The 27,500-nt window shown below is 40.2% G+C and overlaps 1 protein-coding gene across 6 annotated transcripts in view; it reads left to right on the forward strand.

Moving 5' to 3' along the window:
* Positions 1 to 27,500, forward strand: part of MGMT (O-6-methylguanine-DNA methyltransferase) — a 171,917-nt gene that overhangs the window by 124,440 nt on the left and 19,977 nt on the right. For 5 of the 6 annotated variants that reach the window (XM_054071984.1, XM_054071985.1, XM_054071987.1 and 2 more), the window contains one exon: positions 12,297 to 12,457. In XM_054071984.1, coding sequence (XP_053927959.1) covers positions 12,297 to 12,457 — 161 coding nt within the window. The remainder of the gene's footprint in view (positions 1 to 12,296; positions 12,458 to 27,500) is intronic. The other variant, XM_054071986.1, reaches the window with a different exon arrangement.

Here is a 27,500-nt window from a genome sequence, read left to right on the forward strand (position 1 = left end):
AGCTTCTGGATCCCAGCAGCAAGGCTCCCTGGCATTTGCAGGAGGGTAGGAGAAGCAAGGGGCATGCTGACACCAAGGTGGTCTATGAAGGGGAGAGTTTGTTTAAATCACAGTTTCAATAGTCAGTCTTTAACAAGCTGCTTTTGAGGTAGCAGTTTATAGACTCTTATTTCAGTTAATTATAACAGCAGTTTTTTGAAACAGTATTTTTATTGGTTTTATTGATGTGCCCTACTGTTTTTCCAATCCTGTGATTGGGTTCTGGCTGGGCATTTGGGAGAAGAAAAGCTTTCCTCCCCTGTTGGGAAGATGCAAAGAGCTTCTGCAGCAGAGGTGGGCGATGGGCTACTTGAGAGGTGCTCCCAGGTAGGGGGGTGGTGGCCATGGGAATCCCTGTACCACTCCCAAAGCTTCTTGCTGCCTTCAGAGGGCTTCCTATGGTGCACTTACAGAGCCATCTCAGGTACAGCTTTGTTTCTTTCTTCTACATATGTACACATGCAAAAGTGACCATCCCATGTGTGCAGTGGTGTGCAAGTACATAAAACCTCCAAAGACGTAATCCATGGCACTTTACTGCAAACAGTAAACAAGAAGTGCTGACAAATGCTGATGAAAATGAAGAGAAATACTCTGTATTTTTTTGTTGTAGGGTTGTATTTTTAGTTTTGAGGCCAAACTGGTAAGTAAAGCCAGTTCTTCATTGAGTAATGCCAGCCAATGTTTGTGGAAGACAATCTCACAGCCCTGTAGAAAACCTTTGGAGAGAGTATATTTACTAATTATGCTTTTCTAATTGGTATGTCTTAGCAGTTTTTTATGAGCAACCTGTTCTCAGCCTCTGTTGACGTGAAAATTTGGACGATGAATGCCTGATAGGAACCCAGATGTTGACACGTTTCATGATGGTTTCATCTGCTGCCAGTGTTTGTTTCCGTGGTTTCTAAGTGTACATACCTGGTTTGAGAGAAAAGTAAAATTAATACCGTTTGTTTGCAGTGGTGTTAGAAGCTTCAGAGTAACATGGAGAGGGTGAGAAGTGGCCTCAAGGGTTTTGTCTGGTGCCTTTCCTGCCATCCTGTCTCCCATACAGCTGTTTCACTGCGCAGTGCATCAGAAGGGCTTCATTCACTTGAGGAAAATAATATTCGTATTTTTTTCAAGCATCAGATGGGCAACACATCTCCAGTTGTGGCAGGAGGATGCACATCAGCTCATATGCCAATCTCTGTCTTGATGGGAGATCCTGTACGTCAGGCATCAGATGAGCCTACGGTTGGTCCTACAGGAGATGCTCAGAGAACACAGACTGTATTACACCCAGACTGGGAAGCCACTTTGAAAAATATCCTGATGAGTTGAATTCTTAAGAGGTTTCTGATTTATCTTCATCTTAATTCATTTTAATAGGCTGGAGTATCTGCAGGTGCTTTTGATTATAATTCTTGGTGCTCACTTTCATTTGGAATTCATGGACTAACGCACGTCAAGGTGGACATCCAAAGTCAGAGCCTGGTTCCAATAATTCAGCCTTAAGTTTTCCTCCTTCAATTTCCCCATGCACCAGTGGAGATCAGAGACCCACGTCTTGCAGTATAAGGGTTGTAATGTGTGTTTTAACTGCCTTAGGTTTTGGGTTGGTTTTTTTTTTTTCAAATCCATGCATAATTGGGATTATATCTATCTTAGATATGTAGGAAAAATGTAAATTTTACTTCAGATACCAGTTAGCAACTGGGTTATTACTATGAGGCGAGATTCTGAATAGAACTGGTGGGGTTTGTGTATGAGGTGATGCTACATGTCAGTGACACAGAGATGGAAAATAGTGGGGAGAGCTGTGGTGAATACCCTAAAACAGAGAAGCTAAGTGGAGAAGCAAAGGGAGTCTGGTGTGCGGTTTAAGGGTCCCCTGCAACCAGCCCTAACACAGTTAATTGCCTGTGATAAAACCGACCTCTGAAGTCTGATGGGAGAATTCTTTTATATAAGAAAAAAATGTTTTGTAACAATTTCTTGTAAGTGCTAAAATTAACTGACTTTCTTTTAACCTAATTATAGATAGAACTGATGATATCACCTATGCTTAATGTTGCCTAACATCTTGGGTGAGAGTGTGCTGCTGCTTATAACTTGGCTGAATTTTTGCTTTAAAATATTTCATGTGAAGTATCTGCTTAATTGTTCCTAGTTGAGGGTCTTTTGGGCATGTTCTCGATTTCCCCCATTCTCAGTCTAGAACAGGGTGATCCTTTCCAATGAGAAGATACACATAAATTGGTGGGTTTTTTCTCCTTTTTATTTTTTAGTTTATTATTTTTTTAATTTCTTTTTTTTTAATTTCTTTTTTTTTAATTTTTAATTTTATTTTTTTTATTATTTAATTTCCAGTCATTCTGCTGCCAAATCCACTGATTTGAAACAGAAATATATATGAAGAAGCCGCTCTGATACTAGGATGATTTTTGTTCTCCCAGTACAGCCCAGCTGTAGGCCTTTGAAGAGATTAATTCATAGAGGTCGAATGGATCTCTTTGGGAAAGGACATCTCTGGGCTGGTTTAGGGGATGAGCACAAAAGTGATGCAACCTCATGGCACTGATGAGCATCATCTTGACCTTCCTGAACAACTTTTGCTGGCATAAATGAGGTAGAAATGTGCAGGGTGAAATCTGGAGATAGTGAGAATTAGTCTGGGAAATACGTGGCTGGAATGGGAAGAGAACCATGAAATCTTCACTGTAGAGCAGTAAGGTCAGACAATGAGTAGTCTGATGGTCCAAACAAGGCAAGTTAGGGAGGATGGGCAAGAGGGTGGGTGGTGGCCAGGGCAGAAAAAGGGCAGAACGCTGAAACTGGGCAGTATAAGGAGAGGAAAGGAGGTTGGCATAGAGTGGACAATGAAGCAGGGCTTGGGCAATTGGGATGCACAGCAGAAGATAGAGGTGGATAAGGAACCATAATTTCATAGTGGTTACCCTCCTTACCACGGTTTGAACAGAAATCTTTGTCCATAATGAGATACATTTCTCGGAGAACACAGTAAATATGTTCAGGAACAGTAAACCAAGATCACATCGTAGCATTGTTTACTTGAACGTGTTTCTTGTGTTCCTAGGGAAGTCCACTGCTTGCTGATTGCTGTGTTTCCTCCATGGTCTCCCAGTACTGTATCCCAGGGCAAGATCTTGTTTGAAATCTGTGTCTCTCTGTATAGGATTCCAATCAAAACTTTAATGGTACAGGGCAGTGAGTAGCATTTAATGACCTTCAGTGCTATCACTTGAGTCTTTTGGGCATTGACATTGATTTTCCTTATCTTGGCATGTGAAGACAGGAGTCTCACTCCCTTCTTTAAAGTGTTTGCTGGTATGCACTACTAACACAGAAGAAGCAGGCAGCGGCTTTCCAGGCATCACAGCTGGCAGCAGCGATGGGCTGTGCATAGTGCTTTCATAGCCAGCCTCCGTTTGGTACCTGAACTTAACATCTTTAATTGCAAGAGACAAAAAAAGAGACCAGGCCATTTGGAGACCGATGTATTTCACTCAAGGGTCGCATCTATTTATTTGGAATCTATGTTTTATATCCAAATTTTTGTGCAGAGGCTTCTTTTTCAGGGGAAAAGAGAGGTGTCTTTTTAGTACAGAATTTCTGGCCAGTCAGATCAATAAGAATTTAAATGTTCAATAACAGATTGAAGCAGAATGGAGAAAATATTGCAAAGTTTGCATGACAAGGAATAAGTCTTACTCAGTTCTGAGTTCTTGTACTCTTCTGTGGATGCATTGATTTTGTCTTAATAGGTCTTAAAAGGAACTGTGGTGGGGGCGTTCAACAAGAATTGGGTATTATTTCTGTTTATGGCAGCGCTCATCCGTTTTTTAATCTCTTACTACTATCATACAGACATTTCATTTATAAGAAGCTAAATTAAACTACATAAAGATGTGCTTCTCCATGAATTTTAAACCTAAAAAGCTGCTTTGTTCATTGATTCAGTTGTGGGGGAAGAAATGCAACACAAACATACGGCTATTTGAACTCTTTATTTGCCACATTTACAATATTAATAACACTGTTTCTAGAAGTTGTCACATCAAGTACAAGATCTTCATTCCAGACTGTCTTTTGGGGCCAAATTGAGACTGGATGCATGCATTTAATAAATTGTAGTCTCAAGTAGTCATTTTTGTAAATAATTAGCTTTGGTGAAAGAATAAGTTAGCATATTGTATGCATCTAATGTTGCAAATATACATACAGCAAACTTTCCTATTAATCAACAGTCAAGCACTGTAAGTTGGGTCTCATACATAATGAATTGTTCTTAAACCTCATGGGTTTCATTGATAGAAAAATAAGAGAAAACACAAGTGTAGTAAGCTTTTGAATAAAATTTAACGAGATTGCTCTGCATCCTGTAATCGTTTTGGAATCATTAGAGACCAGATAATTCATCTGCAGTTTTGGGGTGGCTTTAGCCTTCATCTGTCAAAGAAAGCCTATTTAAATGACATTTAGGTGTTGATAAAATACATTTTTATTTAATTTCACAATGAAAGCTTCAGTAAAAATGCCAGCTAACTTTATGTATATTATGTAAAGAATAATGCTGCATGACTGAGTCTCATTTTAATGTTAATTTTTGTGTTCTAATCATTACTGACTCTTCCACCTGACAAATAACACACTAGCTATTTCCTCTAAGAAAAAAAGTGATTTGGTAAGACAAGCACAGACATATATAGATATAAGAAAGAGATAATCACCCTTTGCTTTCCAGACAGGGCAGCTTTCTATACAGGCCTGATCTGGTGACTTCACATGCATGAGTGTTGTATGGAGAGCTGTCTTCAATCATTTGCTGATAAAATAAGAAGATGCCATTTAAAAACTAAAGCAGTACATAACCTTCTAAATTATATTTGCTCCTCATACCTATTTCATGGGAAGAGTTACCATTCATATCCCAGAGAATCAGCAGTGAATTCTCAGGCAAATATCAAAATGTACTCTGACTTAGGAGCTGAAGACAATCTCTATACCAATAACCCTAAGCCATGGAGATGCTTGATCCGCCTGATGTGCCCCAACTGACTGATTCCTTGGGAAAAAGCTCACTGCCAGGAGACATCTCAAACTGATGGTAGCTTTGGTCAGTGCAGGACCCTGTCCGAGAGGCAGTATCCTGCGTAGCATGCACCAGGAGGAAGGACATATACACATGTGCACAGGCTTGTCCAGTCCTTAGGCTGTGACATAGTGTCTTGTGGGGAAAATGACCCAAGGACCCTTTCTTCTCACTGCTCCCTGTCTGATGCTCCAAGGACTATTCCTCAGGTCACTTACAGCGGACTTATAGCTACATCCTTAACTCTCCCCAAAGATGATGACAGAATTCTCCTCTAAGTGAGTAATATTCCCCAAAATGCTTTCCTCTTCACTCATGGGCTCATTCCTTCTAGAAGATCCTTATCAATAAGCCTAATGTCAAACCCTTCTGCCCCCTCCCCCACTTTTTTTTTTAACCCTAGCATGAGGGTAAAAGCAATTCAGAAGTCTACCCACCTTCCCCCTCTTGTTTGACATTAAGTAGATCTGCAGTCTCCAAGAGAGCCACATCTAAATTGCTGTCAGATCACATCGTGCGCTCTGGCCGCCAAGCAGGGCTGCTGGGTAATGTCAGAGCCCATTTGTTATAGTCGGAGTCTGCGGCAGCAACAGGCCTCTGGTCTTTCTCCCTTAACAAGAGGATTAGCGTGACAGCCACATGGAGATCTTTACGGACAGTCACCAAACACTTGCTTAGGTTGGGCTTAAATTACCCGTTCAGATGGCTGCCAAGGTTGGGGTTCCCTGACGTGGTGCAACCTTGAGTCCAGGAGTCCAGGTACCTCTAAGAGACTCCTTGTTTGGCAAAGGTTTCTGTAATCTCCCAGCACCACCCCTTCTGTTGTTGTTGTTTTGTATTGTTTTAGGGGAATTTTAGGGCGGGGGAGGGCGAAGCATCTTTTAATACAAGATATTGCAGAGTGTTTTATTGTTATATTTCTATGCTGGAGCCCTTTTTATCCTTGCTGGACATAGGGTAATTTTGATAATTTTTTAACCGCTTTAAGGCATAGACCTGTAAGAAATCAAATGGCCAAAGAAGCATCAAAATAGAAAAAACATGGATGTGTCCTGCTGACAGCAATTCTTCCTATTTACCCCAGCCTGGACGTACTCTTCAAACTGGAGCCGCTGAGCATCCTGCTACCCTATAAATGTGCTTGCCTATTTCCAGGGACAATGTTTTCTCTTACAGGTTTAATTAAAATTTAGTGTCTGTGTCTGCCTGGTAGTTCTCTCTTTTTCATGGTTGTAAATTGTGAAGCCATAGGCACTGGGGAACCTTGGGAAAAGTCGGGGCTCCCTTTTGGAGACAGGTCGTTACCTTCCGCTCCTTCTTGTCTGCCTCTGCCTCTGCCCATCAAACCTTCTGCAGGCATTGGGTTTAGTGCTTGGTGTTCCTCCTCTGCACTCTTGCTGTCTCTCTTTGCCTGTCCATGGATAGTCCATGACATGGACTTCTGAAGTTGGTTTCGATGAAGGCAGGCTAAGAGAAGGGTTTGTTGTGCCCTCTACATCATGAAGAGTACATCTGATGATTGCTTTTTTCAGCATTCTGGTCATAACAAGATCCAGAAGCCTCTTAATCAGGGTCAATTTATATATATTTTACAATTTGGTTTTAATGAACAAAAGTGTGTATGGACACAGTGGGAAAAAAATATGGATGCCCTTTATAACATAGAATGGGATGTGGCTGAGTGTTTAGATATATTTATTTTCTGCGTAACTGAGGGTGGTAGGATGTTGCAAATCCAATGATCTTCAGTGCCATGTGTACCATAGTGTCAAAAAGAATTCAGCTGCTAGGAATGTGGGAAGAACCCTGAGTTCGTAAGAACAGATTGGGAAGTTGTATGTAAAAATATACATTCCATATCTTTTTTTCTATTTATTTTTTATCTTAGGTCATTATTCCTATTGTTATCTGAATGGAACTGTTGTAGTTATTATTATGTTGAGGAAGCCGAATCTACGTTCTCGTAATATTTACCCTAATGAAGATACTAGCTCTTAGCTTTACCCTAAGGAAGCTGCCAGCAAAGCCATTGTGATATATTCCCTGTATTTTAAATCATGCAGCTCAAAGTCTGTCTTGTAGTGTTTCTGTTAAGGTTTATTAAGGGCTGACTGAGGCAAAAAGTAGCTTAAAAAAAAAAATCAAGTAATTAAGATCATACCAGTTTAGAATATGGTTACCCACTGAGGCTTCTGACTGCATTTCTCTGGTTTTCATAATGGTTAAGCTATTTAGGATGATACTGTAGCCAATCTGCTGCTTACATGTTTATTCTGGAACCAGGTTAGAAACTTCCAGTTCTTGGCAAGTGGTTTGGAAGGAGTTTTTTAAATTGAAACAGGTGGTGTTTCTGCTTTTCTCCTCCTCTGCTAAAACCATCTTTTCCTTCATTTCGTCTCATGCAAACATAAGGAGTCGCTGAAGAGACACAGCTTGGGTGGAGCTTCAGAAGACACCTCTCAGCTATGTGAGAGTCCAGTGGCTTCCTTAGTTTCTTCAGTCTTAAAAAAGAGCTATAATGGAAATACATATGTAGAATTGCTGTTAAGAATAGCTATCATATGTGTAAGGTGGAGCAGTAGGTCTGCACCTGAGCTGTGGTGAATTCCTGTGCCAGGACTGACCTTACGTCTCTCTTGGACTTCACCACTGCCAAGAGCTGAATGCACAGGGCTGGAGATCTGCAGCAGCAGCAGCAGTTGTTCTCTGGCCTGAAAAAAAGGTCTCATTTTGAGAGATGTCCCAACTTAAAAAAAATATATATATTTTTAGATCTCTGCATTTTGTAGCTTAAAACAAGCATTTTTTTTTTTTTTTTCTGTTTGAGTAGTAAGGGGTTGTAATTAAGCATCACATTGTAAAGCCACGTTGATGAGTCACTCACAGCTGAATAGCCATTTAACATCAACACAAAGTTAAGACAGATGCCTAACTTACTACACAGGTTAGGTGCTGGCGTATTAATGTAGACAAAAAAGTTTCATTTAAAAAAAACAAAACCCACAACCTAAAAACCCTACAGTTGCAATTACTTGTTGACCAATTGTAAATACAGAAACCTCCACTTTGAATGTTAGGAGATGCCAGGCAGCACCCAAGGCAATTCAGAAGTGAAAACAGGTGCAAGAAAGCCTGCAATGAAGGTGTAACTAGTTTAAATAAGACTACTGCATTTTAAATAGCTGCTTCTTATTATTCTAGCCATACTGCAAAAAAAAGGATGCTGGTACTTTTCAAGGAAAGATAATTAAATTCTCCAAGGCTAAAGTAAGACAGTCTGATTTCTTACATCTTCTATTTAGTTTCTTGCATTTTGAGATGAATGTGCTTATTTTATTGTCCAGTATAAAAGTAAAACTGAAGTCTTGTTGAATTACAGATTTAAGACATAAGCTTTCCATAGGTAAAGCACTGAACAAATGGCCACATGGCCATCACCTTGTGTGCGCCACTGGTGGCTCTACAACCTGGTGCAAATCCCTCCCTCTGGAGACCACAGAGGGCAGGATCCCCCTTATCTTGTTGTTCGTTGCTAAAGATTGGGCACGAGGAGTTAATATGACTCCTAGATATTTTTCTCTAATGTTATACGACTTAATTTTTTTCCTGTCTGTCTTGGCGTTAGAAATGTTCAAATATCAATGCAGGGAGTAGGGTGTTCAGAAACCTTCCAAGAAACCTAACAGTGTGCAGAGGAATTTCACACAAGGAGAGAAGTTTCCTGTGATGTAACTCGTCTACTCTCCTTTTCTTCTTACAAATGTTTTGAGAACACTTTTGCCTCACTTTTTCAAACATGTGTATGGTTTAGTTGGACCAAAGCATGGCTTTGAAGCCTGTGAAAATCCTTTAAAAGTCAGCTGGTGTTTTAAGTTGAATTTTTAATGATGAGGTAGTTTGTAGAAGGAGTGCTGCGATGCAACTTTGGAAGGAGAAGGGGGAGGAGGGAAGGGAGGGGAGGAGGGCCAGTAGAAGACACCCGTGCATAAGCCATGTTCATTCTTTTTCTTTATTCATGCTGTCAAATTCCCAGGAATAGTTGTTAGCATTCCTAGCCAAGCAAAATTAATATGAAGATTGATTTTTTTTTTTAACTTTCTGCCAATTTGAAGCTCTCAGCGTATATGTTGGCAAATTGACTTTATATCCTACAGGAGAAGGAGTCAATGCATTCTTAGAAAGCAATTCATTTTCGTCTTGTAAAGCTTTTTCTTTCTTAACCAAGGTGGGCACGGCCATGGAGGTCGCAGGCATTGTGAAAGTGTCTGGTGTTGAAGTGGTGGAGAACGGTCTCACCAAAAACATTTAGAGATGTTCAGCAGCAATGAGGCACTGTCTATAAGAGCAGTAATTAAAGATAAATTTAAAATTAAGCCTTATATCCACAGAGTCCTGGCAGGGAAATCCTGGTGAAAGTGAGGAATGTTTTTTATGTGATGGCAGGGGGAGTGTATCTGTGCGTTGGGATGCCTAAGCCTTGCTGTGGTGTGCTGCATGTTCCTGCAGCCCTCCCAGCTGCACAGATAGGTAGCAGCTGCTGTAATTTGTGTCATCTTAAAGAGACTGATGGACCATTGCTCTGTTCCTTGTATTAAATATGGAGCTAATAGCCTGACGGTTATCTTGAGGCTTCAGGCAAAGCCCTGAGCAGCTCATGCAGCAGCATCAGTAGTGCCACACTTCACCAACACTGGCGTGCCGCTTCCTGTCTGTTTTGGGGGAGAACAATTGTACTTTGGTCCCTTTCTGGAGCAGGAGAAAATGACAATGCCTGTCTGGCTGCATGAGGCTGGGACGGTTGGCAGCAGAGCTGGGAGCCCAGCTGCTGGGGCCGCTCGCTTGCAGAGCAGCGAGGAGACAAAGTCTTTTGGTTTTATGATGATATTACAGTCCAAATCATTTCCAGACTCCCAAGAATGTGAAACAAGATGATGTGAAAAACATAAGGTTACTGTAGTTTTGAGTGCTTTCTATGCTCTTCTGGATAAATGGAGCAGAAAAGTCTACCAACTTCTCTTTGAGGTTTCAGAAGTATTATTATGTTCTGTAGTTATTATATTGTCATAGCTCTAACAATTCACAGTAAAACACGGCCGTATTCTGCTGAGCCTTGTACATGAGCAGAATGACGGATTATCCACGGCGTTGAGAGTTTGGTTTGAGGTCTGTGTGTAGGTATTCATACAAAGAAGTTTATGCATGGGTTGTCATACATTTCTTTTTTAACAAAGAGATTATTAAATAGCGAAATAACGTAATGTAGACATCAGTTTTATAAAGCAAATCAATACTACTTCACACACACCCCCCAAAGAAAAAGTTTGATAAATAAATGGAGAGAGAGAGAAGTTAAATTGCACCTGATTTCTCGCAAACTGGATCCAAGGCCGATTCTTCATTTTTGTTTTACCTCTGCTCCAAGTTGTCAACTCGTTTTCTTGTGCGACTGAAATATTCTAATTGTCCGCCTCTGTGTCCCTCTTCTTCTCTGCCACTCTCTAATCAGTAATTATGTGGCCTTCAGTGGTTAACAATTAATCAGAAAATGAATTGGGGCTGGGGGAGATGGCAGGGCCGTTTGATCATGCACCAGACAAGTGAGGGCTTTGCTTCTGAGAGTAACCCTGACCCAGCTCCTGCCTGCACGTCATTTATCCTGTCCAGAGGCAGAGCCGGGGCTGGTGTCTGATTACACCGATGTCCCGTTGTGTTTGACTCCATGAGCTGTTGTGGATCAGGCATGTGAAGGAGTTCAGTCTTTCTGCAAAGGTGCCTTGTAGCAAAAGCAAATCTGGTGTCTTTTATGCCATTACTGGTACATCACATATTTCATTTTCTTCAGTTTTCTGCTAGGAGGGAACTAACGAAATATTTTCAGTCACTTCAGCTCACTCAAGCGTACTGGAGAATTTGGGTCGATGTGCTCCTTCCCCACACGTGGGTGGCAGAATTGCTTTTGTTGTCCTCTTTATTCTGTTGTCGCAGGTGCATGTGTATTTTGCTTTTTTCTAGGATTTTTTCTCCTTTATCCCGCTTTGTGACACATCCAACCTCTCACCAGAAGACTATGCTATTGAATTTTAGCAGCACACTCTTGAGAAACTTCTTGTTCTGGCTGTATTTCCAGCTGTGGGGAAAAAAAGCTGCACTAATCAGAAAACCTTAGGATGGCTCATCAGTGGTGCTTAAGATTCTGTGTATGAGGTGACTGCTGATAGGGCTCTCTCTTTTTGGCACTCATCCTTAATGTCATCTCCTTATGAGTCTTCCCATCATTTCTCTTGGTTGCATTGCTAATGGGCTCTCTTTGTTTATCGGTACCCTGAAACCAATCTCTGCAGTTTTGAGAGACATCCACCACGCTGAAGTCTGATAAAGCACCGGGAGAACACCCCAAGCCTTTTACCGGCACTTTTTTGCCTAACTGAAATCATACAGGTTGGGAAACACGGCTGAATATTTGCAAATCCGGTGTTCGCATTTTCATTGCTTTCATACTCGCATTGCTCCTTCAGAGGAAAAGAAGAAAGAAGTAGTGTAGGGAAGGAGTACATTTTTGTTTGCAGGTGCCTGCTGTTTGCTTGCTTTGCTCTTCAGTATCCTGCAAGCATGAGCTGCCATTGAAAATCAAATGAATTCTCAATTGCTTCCTTCCAATTCAATAAGTGGATGAAAGCAGAAACCTGCCACCGTCACTGGAAGGAAACGGGGCAGAGGAAGGCATGGGTTCCGCAGAAAGCCGTTTACTTTCCTCCTTTCCCTGAGGAAAGTCCCTGGGGAGACAGAATTATGCCTTTGGGGGAACACAGAGGAGGAGCCTCACGACTGACCACCCTGGAGGCACAAGGATGCGGCATCTACCATGGGCTTGGGTGGGTTTCTTGCTCACTGATGTTTCCCAGTTACATTCAGGATTTTCCTCTCACCAATTGTCTATGAATTTTTTTACAGGTGTAAGCAACTTTGTGATGTCATTACATTTCTAGAGGTGACAATCCGGCATTTTTGTTATTCCTGTTATGAATTTTTTCACCTTTAACGGAGCAGAAAGAAGATGGAGTCTGACTCAAGACTGAATGCTTTTGAGATTATATATAATTTTTTTCTGCTAATGTAGAGAGTATGAATATTCATTTTAATGATTATAAATTCTCTCTCACAGCAGGGCAGAGTCCTCGGCCGCTTGTGAAGTGTATGAAGGCGCGGAGGAGATGACAGAGCCACTGAAGCAGTGCGCAGCCTGGCTGCGTGCCTATTTCTGCGAGCCATCGAGAGTGGGAAGCCTTCCCATGCCAGCCTTCCACCACCCATTGCTCCAGCAAGGTCTGTGCCACTGGACACCCATCCCCTCCCCTGTTCCCACTGGCCAGGGTGGTGCTGGCTCCCATCTCCGGAATTCTTGCTCAATGGCAATAACAATGACGCAGTTCAGCTCCTGACAGTTGCTGGGTGAAAGGTTTGAGTATGAACACATCAGAAGGTTGGTGAGCTTTTCAGTAAGGTTGTTGTTCATGGAAACTAGGGGTTTTTTGCCAGCAGCAGGGACACTGAGGCGGAGACATGCCCATGTCAACTGGGCCAAGTTGCCAGTGCCATAGAAGCTGTCAGTGACAGGTTGTGGAAGGCAGCTATGTTTTGATTCCTCAAAGTTATCATGAATACTTTGTATTTTTTTTATTTGGATTGGTTTTGACTTTTTTTTTTGTTGTAAGTATCGTTACAAAGAAGTAATGCTATTCATGTATTTAGATAAAAATAAGACCTGAGAATAAGTTTCTCCATACCATTCTTCATTTACTGGCTGTGTTTCTGAAGACCTCGTAATGAGTGTCAATCATGTGAAATGAAATAGGTCTCATTGTTCAAAAAAAATAATAATGAATCTCAGAAGTCTGCTTTTTGCAGTGCCTTCTTTCCGTGAATATCATCATTTCCCAGCAAATAAAATCTTCAGTTTGAGATCTATTTTTTAATTGTATTAGATTGCATAATAACATAGCACCAAAAGGGCTAGTGTCTTCTAAATCAGATCGACTAATACACCACTGCTTTTGATATGTAATTTTTCTTTTTTTTTGTGGTTCAAGGTAACAAACACTCTTTTAATATGGACACATAGGTTTGTATTTTAAGTTATAGGGACTATACGCCTGTACCTGGGTAAAACAATGGCCGGTTTTACCTGTGGGTAGGGAGGGCTGTTTTGGCAGGCATGCTTTGCAAGTGGTATCTATAAGAACCCAACTGTCTCTACTGCTAATTGCTGGTTTTATTCAAATTCCTATAAATAGCAGATTTCTTCTTGCTGTTACACTTTCTTAATTAGCTAATGGCAGCTGCAAGTGGTACAAATCAAAATGCAGTTGTGCAGAGCCTTCTGTGGATAATCAGGCTGTTGCTTTTGGAAGGTGGGAGTCTTTAAATTTTGTGAGCTTTGCACAGCACCTTTGTTTTAATGATGAACTTCTGTACTTATTCTTCCATGTTATGAAAATTCTCAGTGCAACAACTTTCACAGTCAAATTACAGCATGGGTACTAAGTATTTTTTAAACTAAGTTGTGTATTGCACTGTCTCCCTCTAAGTTTTATATAAACATCATTTTTATCCACTACTGAAAAATTTCATTTATAAGTTTTAGTGAAACCGGCCAATTAACATGTAGCGCTAATAGCATAAGCATTAATGACACTATGATATCAAAACTGCCAAAATGCTCATGAAGTATAGCCTTCTAGGTGATTATATTGTCATTTGAGGAGTCTGTTTCTATTAGCTGGGATGAAATTAAGACCTGTGTTGTGAAAACATTAAGGCTGGGGTGAATATGAATGGGCAAAGCTGGATGGGAAGTAGTTACTGCTGCGGTTCCTCCCGTCTTTGAATAATATCAGGGGAATTCTGCTTCCCATATTATCCACCAGAAGATGATAAAACATTTACAGTAACACTTTTGCTTTTATTAATTTTCCTAAATTGACTACAGAATTCCTTTTACCTTGACTAATGAATATTTTTTTGTCATAGCAATGCTGATGTTGTTTTAGATGGTGGTTTGGGGTTTAGCCCTGAGCAGGTTTACCTTGACTTACAGTCAGAGTTGGTAGGAGACTTTGGTCCTTCCCTAGGCAGCAGCCCCCTTGTGCAGGCAATGCTGGAAGAGGTTGAGATCATTTAAAAGAGGAAAAATAAGTGAATTTGTTAATAGGAAGCTTCTTGAGTAAAGGAATCAATCGCCCTCAAATTTCTCTAGGGAGTGGAAGGAAAACTTTTCAGTAGCATCCAAGTGCAAAACCCAGCCAAGAGGTGCCTGCAGGGATGGAACAGGACATGGCTAGTGGCCGTGAGCATCACTGCCGGCTCTCTTTGCAGCACCCGTGGCTTTGTGAAAGATGCAGCTGGTAGTCCTGTTGGCTGGAGTGGCCGCAAGCTGGGCAGCCGTGGTCCTATCTGGGTTTAACCTTCTGTATCGCAGGTTTGGTGCTGGGGTAGACTGGAGGGTGGATTTCTTGTTAGAACATGTGCAGGTCCAGGTTTTTTTAATTTAGTTCAGTTATTTGTTCTTGGACTGACACCAGGTGTGTGCGTTTTATGGGGGGAGGCATGTACGTAATGGAAATGCTAACAAAGAATTCATTGGCACAAATCACAACGATGCGATATTATTCTCTTACTTTCTCCTAGTAATTCTTTCATAAAGTAGAAAAAGCTTACACTGGAATGAATGTGGAAATATATGTCAAAAATTTGAAGAAACTGTTTTTAAAAGTTATTTTAGTGGAAAGATAAGGGGAAAAACACATTATAGTGGCTCACATTGTACATTTCAATTTATATGTAAGTCAGAAATGCAGTAATGCTAAATTAGGAATTTGGTATTTATTTACTTTTTCACATTTACATTTGAAAGTGCCTACTCATTTCTCCAGGCACTTAAAAATGCAGAATAAACATAAGTGAGAGGAGGAGGATCCAAAGCCGGGAAGGCTTTTTCTCATCACAGTGTTTTCCTTGTGCATCTCTGCTCATCAGCAGCTCTCTCAATGAATGATCAAAACCTTTGGCCCTCCTTTTCTTCACTTATCTCTGAATATGACCACTTATAGTGTGGTTCTTCAAAGTTAGGTGAATTGAGTTCCATCATCAAATACTTTTGCGATAAGGACTGATTATTCAATATTTTCTTCTGAATCAGTGCTTATATCAGATTCTATTTTTTTTCTGTGGTGGCGTGATCTGAGGACAGTAAGGATTTTGCTTATCTTATGTCAAACACATTAAGGAGGTTCCTCACATAGCAAAAAAGTGTAAAGTGCTTTCAGGATAAAGCACTTCTCAATTCCTGGTCAATTTTCTGCAGCTACTTTTGTGCCAACTATTAAGACATAGTTCTGCATGGAGAGAAAAACAGTGACAGTTAACTTTGAGGTAACAAAAGCAGACAGATTTTCAAATTCAGAAGGTCAAGATTGCAGAAAGCCATCTCTCCGTGGTGGCAGCACCCAGTGCGGTGTTATCCCAGCACCCAAGGCAGCAAGCACCTATAGCTGCTCTTAGTGTTGAGGGTGGTGGTAAATGCCACCTCCTGGCCTCAAACGCTGCACGGATGGGTGAAGACACAGTTGGTGGCGATGTGAAAAACATTTAACTGTATGCTTTCCTTTTCTGAGCTCTTAGGGAAGCAAAACACTAGTCTTCCTTCAAAAACTGAATACCTTCCAGCAACCCCTGTGCTGACAGTGAGGATATCATAACCATTTCAACCATAATTTGGTTGTGAAGTGCATCTGCGTTGCCAAGGCAAAGGGAAGCTGCCTTCTGATATTTACTGTTTCAGCAGCTCATCTGGAGTCTTGAATTTTTCTAAAGTGCCTTTAAATTTCTGAATTTTTATTAAAAGGGGGAAACGTGTTTAAAAGCACTCTAAGTACAGAATTAGCCATTCTTCCTTGTAACTCATCAGTGGTAAAGTTTGAATCTGGTGCTGCAGCACAGCTTGAGGCAGGCAGGAGAAGTTTGAAACTGGTTTCTCAACACCTCCAGGAGTTGTTGGCTTACTGGCTGTCCAGGTTAGGCTATGCAGGTTTCTTTTTTTGCTTTTTTTTTTAAATGTAATTGAAAAACAGGTATTTTCAACAATTTGTGTCATGGCCAGTGCTCAGTGTGTAATTTTATTGAACAAAGAAAACCTAGGGATTTCCTACTTCTCTGCCGCACATCTTCAAGTTGTTACACCTTGGAAAAAATCACTGGATATTTATAATGGAAAATGATTAATTGGTCGCAATGTAACATGCTCACTACTCTTCCCCCCCTCCTTAATATATGAAGAAGAAAAATTGACCCTGTTATTGTTTTGGAGCCTATGCATGAGTTGCTTGATTTGTGAGTCTGTGAAGTGGTGAAGGCAATGTTAAATAGGCCAGTCATGAATTTCCTGACTTTCCTTTATTTGTGCTTTATAACTGTGGTGGTTGCGGTTGCAGAAAGCATTGCCGTGCTGGACGCTGCAGCAAGGGATGGTTGTGTGTTTGCAGACCAGATGGCTCATTAGAGCAACAAGAGCAGAGGAAATTGGAGACACACAAAGAGTTTTCCTTTGCCCTGTGATGACCAGCAGCCCCGGGGCTCTGCTCTTTGCGTGCCATGCCATGCCATGCCGCTGTCCTCACCGGATGAAGTCCTTTAGCTTTGCAAAACCGTGCTTTTTTTATTCTTGAGTCTGGAGTTCCTCAGTCTGGTCCCTGTACCAGAGGCGTAGGCCTGAAGCAAAGCTCTGCCTTTCAGCTCAGTCCAGTTCAATCACCCTGTTTCCTCAAATAGGCTCTGGGTTACTGTGTCAGTGCGAGGGAGGAGGGCTCTGCAGCTCTGCAAGTGGCCTCATCTGTGTCGCCTTGCAAACCAAATGCAGAGAACAGCAGTACGAAAAGATGGAAGAGGAAAGACCTGAGGATGGAGACGGGAGAGGAGGGCTTTGCAAGCCAAATTAGTAGCTGAAATTTCCCGTGCATAATGTATGTTATTCATCCAAGAAGGGATATTGATGAAACACCTCATACATAATGGGAGCAGAGAGTCTTCAAAGAAACTGATAGTACCTCCATTCTCCCTTCAAGATGACTTTGCTCTGTACCCAGGCCTGTAATCAATAATTACCCTGTGATTTCCTAGGAGCCTTCTCATTTAGAAACTCGAACCAAAGTAGCATAGGCTAGTAAACCTGGCATAGTCACTGCCGAAGGACAGCAAAGCATGCTCTGAAACACCAGTTACAGACTGAAGAAACTATTCACTGCTTATGTCATAGAATCATAGAATAGTTTGGGTTGGAGGGGACCTTAAAGATCATCCCATTCTGCCCCCTCTGCCATGGGCAGGGACACCTCCCACTGGCTCAGGCTGCCCAAGGCCCATCCAACCTGGCCTGGAACACCTCCAGGGATGGGGCAGCCACAGCTTCCCTGGGCAACCTGGGACAGGGCCTCACCACTCCCATAGTGAAGAAATTCTCCCTTATGTGTAGCCTAAATCTGCCCCTCTCCAGTTTATACCCATTGCCCCTTATCCTATCCCCACAAGCCTTTGTAAACAGCCCCTCTCCAGCTTTCTCGTAGCCCCTTCAGGTACTGGAAGGTCACTATAAGGTCTCCTCAGAGCCTTCTCCTCTCCAGGCTGAACAACCCCAACTCTCTCAGCCTGTTCTCATATGGGAGGTGCTCCAGCCCTCGGACCATCTTTATATATCCGTTTATATATCTATAGAGATAGATATGTCTGAGTCCTATGTTGTTTTGATTTTCATCAGTCCTATATATGACTTGTATCTTTATTTACCCTTGTAAAATAAATTGTACTTACTCTTCAATGATTTTTCTAGCATGATCTAATATACATAAATCCATACACAATATCTGAAAATACGCTAGCTGTCTGGAGCCTGCTAGGATAATGGGCAGCCTAATAGGGTGCTAAAGCAAGACTTGTGGTTTGGATTTGTCTGGACCTCAGTAGTACATATTTTCATATCATGGTTACATATGTGTTCAGGGCAATGTATTTAGTCAGTCCCATGGTGATTTTTTTCTCTCGGGTATCATAAAGTTGAAACTATAAGTATCAGATGTTATGTCAAAGACCAGTTCATGTGATCTTCTGCCTTTGTTTTAGATATGTGTGTGTACATATGTATTAAAAAATGTATCTTTATATATATTATTATACTTATATAAATATATGTATTTCTATATATTTATATTTATATATATATATATAGTCTATTTTTAGTTATATTTCATATAGATGTATTTCATACAGACATATTTAAAAAATAATAAGATGGGTTTGAATGGCAGGTATGGTGGAGTTGACTGCCCTACCTCACACCAGTGCAGTGGGAGTGATGCAGTGACCAAGCCCCAGGGCAGGCAACGCCACTTCATCGATTACTATGTTCAAAGTGTAGCCACGGTCAATAGGAAGAGCAGCAAACAGCTTACAGGAGACCCCCAGGAGCCAGTCTGTCCCAGTACCATCTCTCCATGTTTACTTTATTTCAGGTAAAAATGGAGAATTCATTAAAGTTCAACTGGGATAGTATAAATCCACCAACATTACCAGGTTATATCTATATTTAATAATATAATATATTTATATTTATAATAATATTATATATTTAATAATATATTTTATATCTATATTTAATTGTGTTGTTGGGTAACCTGCTGAGGAGGAGGCAAGACTTGCTCTTTCTTAGACAAATGCAAAATGTCATTCTTGCCATTTATTTACGTTGCAATTTGGGAAATTCTCTTCATTTCCTTGTAGAGATTCAATTCACTAAAAAAAAATAAGTTGAGAAATGTTTCTGACTTTCCTTTTTTAATTCCTGCAGCTTCATCAGACATGCAAATACATTTCCATTAAGGCTTTTAGAAAATTTTATTTTGAAGTAATACGAAATAATCTGCTCGAGGACGTTAGTACTTCACATATCTGGACATGGCAGATTCAAGTGCAAAGAGATGACAAGCTTTCATATTTCTGTCTGCCAACACAAAATTCAAATTCCAGAGACTGGCGCCTTCTTTTGTTACCATTTCTTATGAGAATAGTTTTGATAAGCAGAAAGTCACTGTTTTGCTAGACACTTAATGGATTTTTACATTTTAATACTTTCCTACAGTTCTCTTCTAACGAAAGTCAGTCCTCTCCAACTTTCAGAAATGAAAACAACAAAACCAAAAACTAGCACAGTTACTTTGAGGTCTCAAATTCTTTTTCCATCCAAATTGGCCGATTGCTTTTTATCGACTATTTGTATTTAAAAAACAAAACTAAACCAAAAAAAAAAAACTTAATAGAAATGCATTATAGACAGACGTATTTACAAAATTCCTGACAAGGTTCCTATTGAATTCAGAGCAAAATTCCCACCATTTTCAGTGGAAGCTCATGTGGTTTTAAGTGTCTGTTAAAGAGTACCCTTAATCTGAGTGCACTGTTTGTAGGATAAATTGCCTACCAAATATAAGCCATTTCTTACAATTCAGGTCATCTGTTAGGTGCAGATGTCCTTTTTCCTGCTGTCCCTTCCACGCTGTTAGGATTTGGGCAGAGCAATTTGGATGTACTGGTTCCAGGGATGGCAGAGGAACTGTATTTTCTTGTGTTTCATCAGCTTTTGGTGGAGCCTTGTTGAGTAACCATGGCCTGAGGAATGACCTTTGCAAGAGTCTAATTACGGGGATGGTGGTGTTTCTGTCCTATCAACGGGAAGGTAGTGAAAGGGTCAGTTAATTAAAAAAAAAAAAAGGCATTGTATTTTCAGTAGGATAATCCTTTCTTGTCAATATTCTTGACATCAATTACAAGTAGGCAACGGTCAGAATAAAGAGGCATTATTTAAATAGAGCTTTTTTAGGTAAGAGTGGATTGAAGGTCCACAGCCAGTGTCCAACTGTACAATGTCACTGTATGATGGCAAAATTTTTACTTAGAGATATTGGAGCAAGTTATGATGACACTCAGACAGCTTCAGAGATGCATGGATATTGAAATTATTCCAAACCCAGGCTTCTTTTTCAAAAGTGTTTGGTGTCTTACACTATTTGGTATGAATTCACTAACTCTGTGTTCGGGATGGCCGTGGTGGGGTGGAAGAAGATGGAAGTGCAGTATCTGCTCTCCCTTTGTTGCTTAACTTATTTGCTTTGCGCAAGGTAATGCAATCCTGTTGACTGATGGACAGTCCTCTCCTTTTGTCAAGAAGATTCGAGGACTTTGTCTGGCAGAAAGCTGTGCTGTTGTTAGGAGCTCACATATATGTCTTTGCATATAACTGCGACATCGCAGTTGGACCAAAATCAAGACAGTTTCACTGTAATCTGCAGCTGTAAAAATCCGCATGTGTGGGATGCTTCTTCAGGAAGTCTGTAAGTTCAAAATCAGATCCTTCCTCCATCCATGAAACCAAAGGAATAATTTAACAATGACATAAGAAATATTTTGAGTGGCCTGGTAACTTTTGTCATTGCTGTTTCTATATGAGATTTAGGTAAAAAGATAAGAATTGAAAGTGGAGAAAAACAAATACCAATGTGGGAAAAAGATTTCTTGTATCTGGAGTCGTGTGGTCATCATCTTCACCCAAAGCCCCAGACCTTAGCAACCTGCTAGCATCACAGACCTGTGAGGAATAAGTTTAATTTAATTTATTTTTCCCTTGATTTGTTTGCTTGCTTGCCACACATGCAGCCCCATGCAACCTTTGCACCCCTACTTTAGAAAAACCTATATAATCAAGATAAAAGGAAAGGTTTTTATAAATATAGCCCCCTACACCTATTTTATTAATGAACTTTCAGCCAAGTTTACTTAATTTCCCTTATCGATGGGAAATACTGTCAGTACTCATATACGTCAAAACTGTTCAGTGTTTCAAAGGTAATGTGTTTAATGTGACTGTTACAATGGCAAGCACCTTGTTTCTAAATACTATTGTTAATTTTTCTCAGAAAGTAAAAATATAGTAGCATTTACAGCAGCCTTTATGTGAGGGGTGTGTGGATAAATTCATATGAGGGGAAGCCATTGTCTAATATAGATACTTTGCTGCTGCTTGACCAAATGATGCCCCTTTCTGACCTATTTCCAAGATTTTTTGCCTTATTTCTTTTTGGAGTTGTGAGTGTGCAGGCTGACCAGTATATTCAGGGGAAAAAAAGGACTTGCTTAACTGCAAAAACACACTTTTCACTAGAAATTTGCATCCCGCACTCCTCTTAGAATAAAATATGCAAGAACCAACATAAATGGCATACTCTTTTTTTCTTTCTTTCTTTTTTTTCCCCATGAATTGGGCCTTTGATGTTCAAGAGGAGCCAGTATTAAAGGACATCCCTAGAAGGCTGTAGAAATTGTTCCTATTTATGACAAATGTAAAATAGTACAAATCTAGCTGAATGTGATGGTGTCATTAGTTTGTGAATCGCATCCTTGAAAATAACTGTGGAGGAGCCAAATCGGTTTAAAAGAAGATAACAAAATGGTTTAAGCTACTTAGGTTGAATGCCAATTATATTTTAATATTCAACTGAGCATATTTTACTAAGAAAAAAGGCAGCGTCGACGCATGCATAACTCATTGGCAGCGTCGACCAGCTGTGCCACTCTTCTCTTCGAATCACTTTGTGCATTTTAGTAGCATGGTAATTTAGTAGAGAACTACCTGAGTGATGGCATTTTCAATGAGCAGGTAATCTACAGAGAATTTTTATATGGTTATGAGTTCTGTGCTTCAGCCTGGCAACACAAAAATACATCAAGACCAATTACGGTATCAACTTTCAGCGTGATACCCTTGCCACGCAAGTGCATGTATTTCTGCCCCAGGCATTTCAAATTGCATCTAATTTGAAATCTTTGGGGTTTTAATTAAATTTCAGAATATATGGAATTCTTCATTAGTACCTGCTCTGAATAGCAGATTATACTTCTCTCAGTCTCTCGTTAAAGAAGTAGGCTGTGGTAAATAGCATGTTCAAGAACTGATCATTTGTGGTGCCTGGATATTGGGAACAGAAATAGTGAAATGCAAAATAATATCAAAAAGATTATTAGTCCAGTGAGGGACTCTTGATTTGTATTTTAATGGAATTTTACATTTCTCTTAATGATTTGCAAATTGTCCTCTGATTATAAGATGCATTAAGCTTTTCATTTTAATGGAGAGACACAGCCATTAGCAGAAATTTTTTTTCTGTCTTCTTTTTAGAGTGCTTCCCTGCAGCAGATAAATATTGAAACCATTAACACCTTTTGATGTACTTTATAGTGCTGCAGCTTGGACCAATACATGAATGAACATGGCCTTTTATATTTTAGCACTTTGCTTAAAGCTCATGGTTGTCATTACATGGGTGAACAATAACTGAAGCCATACGTTTTCAGGCAAGCAATAAAATTATGTGTATTTCCCTGTAATTAATGTTCCAAATGTTTCCGTGAACATCATTCATATTTAATGTAAAAAGAAAAAGTAAAGCCAACAAAAGTCAAGATCTGAAATTCAGATTGAGCGTGCTCTGACCTTAGCTCTGACCATCCTATAAGGGAGAAGGATTGCAGTGTCTTTTCGAGCAGGGTTTGTTAAGGATTCACACACAACTTCACAGTGGGGAAGTACACAAACATATTCTTTGTTGCAGGCACAAGAATATGTGTACACTCTTCGTTTGTCAATCTGAAAGTCAAATTTCCTCCTTGCTTGCAGCTTAGCACAAACTCCTAATGTTGTATAAACATGTTTGTGCCTGTGCTGATTTCATTGGGTTTGGCGGAAGGGCACGGGATGAGGAAACAGCCTCTTTTCTGTGGTAAATTGTGAAGTGTTAGTAGTATTTTCCTTATACTGCAAATTTGTGTAAATAACGGGGCTGTGAGATCAGGTAAATGTGTATTTATTTACCTTAGTAACTTATTAAAATCCCTGTGATATTCTTCAGTGAATCAACTTCAGCTTTGCAAAAGTGAATCGTTCTTGAAGAGGTGCAAGACAGAGGGGTGTTTAACAGCTGTGCTCATTTCCCCAACCCCACCTGCTTCTCGCACCCCAAGTCGCCTGGAGTCTCTCTCTGGCTTTTGTAGCCTTTCCTCTTGGGGAAGGTGGCCTCTTCCTGCAAGAACTTCCTCCAAACAAGGTGGTTATTTTAGGGCTGCCCATGAAATTAGCAAACTCTAGTCTCTGCAAAGCCATCAGGGGTCACCGGTAGGACTTCTCCTCTGCTTCCAGGATGTCTGTTTAAATAATTTGAATCTTGGGAATTCAAATTGCAGATCATTTAGCACCGTGCTGTGTATGATGGCACCGTTATCAGTCAAGAGGCTGAGTGACTTCATGAAGTCACACATTACGTCTTCACAGTTGTTTTGCTGATTGCTTAAATGCTTGCTCCTTAAAAAAAAGAAATAAAGAAAAAGAAAAAAAAAAAGCACTCTAACTTTGAAGTCGATGCCAGAAGATTCTGAGAATTATTTGCTGCCACTTTCGTATGTGTCCTGCAAATCTGTTGCATCATTTTTGAGTTAGTGTTTGTAAAGTGCTGTGTGTTTAGCTTCATGCATTAGATAATTATGATTCAATAATAAAGAAATACAAGCAAAACAGAAAATCAGTACTTTGTTACTGACTTAATTTTTATGCTGTAGGCAAATAGTTACATTTTATTACAGTTAAGCAATTTAATGAATATTATTTTTAGCTCTCACCTTTGCAAAGAAGCTTATAGAAAACTCAAGAAATTGCTCATAAAAATATGAGTGAAGATCTTATACTCTGTTCATATAGTGGAGCGCATTTGTATTGTATATTTCATATATTGATTTTCTAGGGCAGGTTATCTTTGGTAACACGATCTTCACAAACCAACTGCAGATTTCTTGATGCAAAGTCATTTGGGAGTGGATATTTGGGGCCATGTTGAATAATGAAATGATAAAAACACCTCATTGATGTAATTCTAAGTGGGATTATAGGGGAAAAGCAATTATGCGTGAAGCAGCAAAAACTACAGGAGAGACAATGGTGTATCCCAGCCTCCCTCCCCGTGTCATGCCCGGGTCCTCTGCCATCAGCCTGCCCAGAGGAGAACAACCAGAAACCATGTATAGATATAATCCCATGATTAACCATCGTTCTGAAAGTGTTCTACACAATTTTCTCCAAAGTAACCTGGTTTAGTGTTGCCCCATTTCATGGGTGGATATAGGATTGGTTTGTAAATACGCTTCCTGGGGCACACTAGTGAGTCCTCCTGGACTCTGTTGCAGTACGTGGTGTACTACTCTAATGGGGAGAATGTGTCTGTGCTTCTAAGATGCTATAACAAATTCAAGTTTGCAGAATCATTTATAGTTTTATACAATATCAAGATTCATGGATTTATACTCATTTACATTGTGGGAGCACACTGAAGTCCTGAAGTGATTAAAAAAGAAATTGTCTTTTGACCAGTACACATGAAATTTAGAGCCCACAGTTTCACATTTATTTCATGATGGTTCTTCCTTGTGTGTGAGTGTGAATGAGGGCTGGGGGGGGATTCAAGCTCCTTGTTTGGGTTTGTCGCATTGTTTCTCCAAAGCTTCCCAGTTTTTAAGTCATTGTCAGTCCCAGGTTTAGTTTTAAACCTGGTGATCCTGAGCCAAGACTCAGACCAAAGGTCATGATGAGTTTGAGATGATGATGTTAATAAACTGCATTCATAGGTATAAATTGGAAATCTTACTTCATCGATACATGTGAGTGGTTGAATCTTTTTTTCTTCACCTTGTATTTTGTTTTCATTAATACCAGGTTGACACTTCCAGCCAATCTGTAAATCTTTTGAAGTTTTCTGCAGAACCTCCCTGCCTGTTCCAATCTAACTATAACCAGATGGTCCTGCCTACCCTTCCGAATTCCCAGTATAATTAGGAAACTGCATCTTCTCTGACTTATTTAGGAACTGTGGAAAGGTTTGTGTGTCTTGCTAATAGGGTGGATCAGGGGAAGAGCTGTTTGTAGCAGCACATTGGAGAATGGATTTTTGTTGAGTTGCAACAATGCAGATTGAAGTAAATTGAATTTAATTTTTGTTTTTATTCTCTGGAGAAGGAGAGGAGCAACCTTTACAGGCCTGTCATCAGCCATGGTGCTTTCAACAGGAAAAAATGAGAACTCCAAGAAATGGGAAAAGAGAGGGTTGAGGTGGGATCAGAAGTTCCACTTGAGCATTCACCTGCAGTAATTTGTCAGTTGTAAGTCAGATGACAGCCAGTTGTGGTCTCTTCTCATACATGGCCTTTCAGTAGGGCATTTTTATTGCCATGTGAGAGCAAAGTTCAGTTCCAAAACTCAGTGTACAAATTGCATCTGATGAGAATTTAGAAGACGCTCAGATAAAGTTCTCAGTGAGTACCAGCTCTCTGACAAAGTAAAATCGAAACAGGTGCTTCATGTCGTTCTTCCTTGAATGGAAAAATAAAACCTTAATTTTCTGGCCCAGTCATTTAGAAATTGCAGCTGAGCTGGTGCATGGTGTCTCTGGAAAGACTATTCTCTGTCTTTTCCAGAACAGGAAGGAGTGTTGTATGCCTTTAAATAACAACAAAATATGAAAAAAATTACCGGAGTTTGAAGGGAATTGAACTAGTGGTTGATATTTCTCAGTTGCTCTGATCTGCAGATCTCTTGTGTATATATAATATATATATATTTTTTTTTGTGTACTAAAACTATTCATGAAGTCATGAAAAAGTTATTTTTGCCTACTTTACACAGTTATTCCCTGCTCCCAAAATTAACGTATTTGAAATAAAGCAAAAAAATAAGATTTGGAATGGCAAATAGAAGCCTGGAGCAGATTCCTGTGTCTGATCATTAAACTTTGAGGTACAGTATTATAGAAATACCAACAGATTTTTGTTGGTGCCTCATCAGCTGAGGCGAATGCTTTTTACAATCTCTGGCTGCTCACCTTAAACCTCCACTGTGCTCCCCTGCAGCGCCCGCAGCGCTAAAGAGCGCAAAGACGTGAGTTAGACATCTCCAACCCAAAATTTAAGCCCCTTGTACTCATATGGGCAATGATTCATTAAAAAGTGTTGATATTTTGCCTCTGCTGCACGGAGCCTGCCAGGTATCATCTTCCGAGGAGCTTGTCACAGGCGTCTTGCCTCATGGATGCGGGCTGATGCTGTTGCCTGGCGTCGGCGCTTAAGTAGGAGAGGAAACTAGAAATATATAACAGCAGAATTTTCTCTTAATACAGTAGTATTAAACAATTAGTCATTTCCGTTGCAACATGGCATTTTATACTTCCTAAAGCAATGTATTACTGTTTAAAATATACCAAACTGCTGCTTTTTATTGGCCACATATTGGATCTGGCAGGTGGGCACTGGTGGCAGGACTTAACCCTATGTGAGCTACATTTATGCCGTTTATTTTTGGTGTACCTGAAAGGGGATACTCTGAGTATTTCTTTCAACGCACAACCGTCAGTGTTTTGGAAAAAAATGCTCCTGGGTGAACGCAAGGATGACATCCTGGGCTGAAAGGGCTCTGCCTCCCCCCAGGGTGTGTGAATAAACTCCCTGATAAAGATAAGCGATGCGGGATTTTGGAAAGTACAATTTTGTATCAGTGCTGCAATCCCAGTCTTTAATGGGAGAGGAGTACAGAAGGACGGTGGCTGGTGGTGACTTCCTAGCTAGATTATTGTGAAGCTTTGCTCTTTCTTCTCCTTCTGCCTTGTCTTAACGTACGTCTTCCAGAGGTGTGGATCCCCAAGCTTGCAGTGAAGCCGTCCCCGATTGGAGAAACATGCCTTTCAGCTGTCACTTTCTACTTCATGAACTAATACTCCTTGTAAGGCCAAATGTGGTCAAGACTACTGCGTTTTTGCTGTGTAGATCTGTGTGTTTCTGATAGGCGTTCACTTGCCAGCATGTGTGCTGTCAAATCAATGTTAAAATGTTCTCTCCCCACTCCCATCTTGAAGGAGGCTGAGTAATTAGGATGAGTTGTTGTGATGCTGCAAACTTGGTTATGTGATGGACTGAGCTTCAACTGTAGCACTGGTATCATTTTTTAGTCTCATTTATCAACACCTCCAGCACCTCATAAGTGGATTTTTAATGTAATTATAATCACACAAAGCTTTATCTGAGAAAAAAAAATGTGCAGAGGGAATATTTGTATACGCACATATATTCTCTAATATAGCAGATTTAGTAATTTTCAATTAATCCCATGTCTATAAGGAGCATTCTCATATTCACAAGTGCAAAATATGACTTAGAGATCAGTACGCATTCACCATCCTGT

The sequence above is a fragment of the Cuculus canorus genome, chromosome 7, assembly GCF_017976375.1.
Source record: "Cuculus canorus isolate bCucCan1 chromosome 7, bCucCan1.pri, whole genome shotgun sequence".
Lineage (NCBI taxonomy): Eukaryota > Metazoa > Chordata > Aves > Cuculiformes > Cuculidae > Cuculus > Cuculus canorus.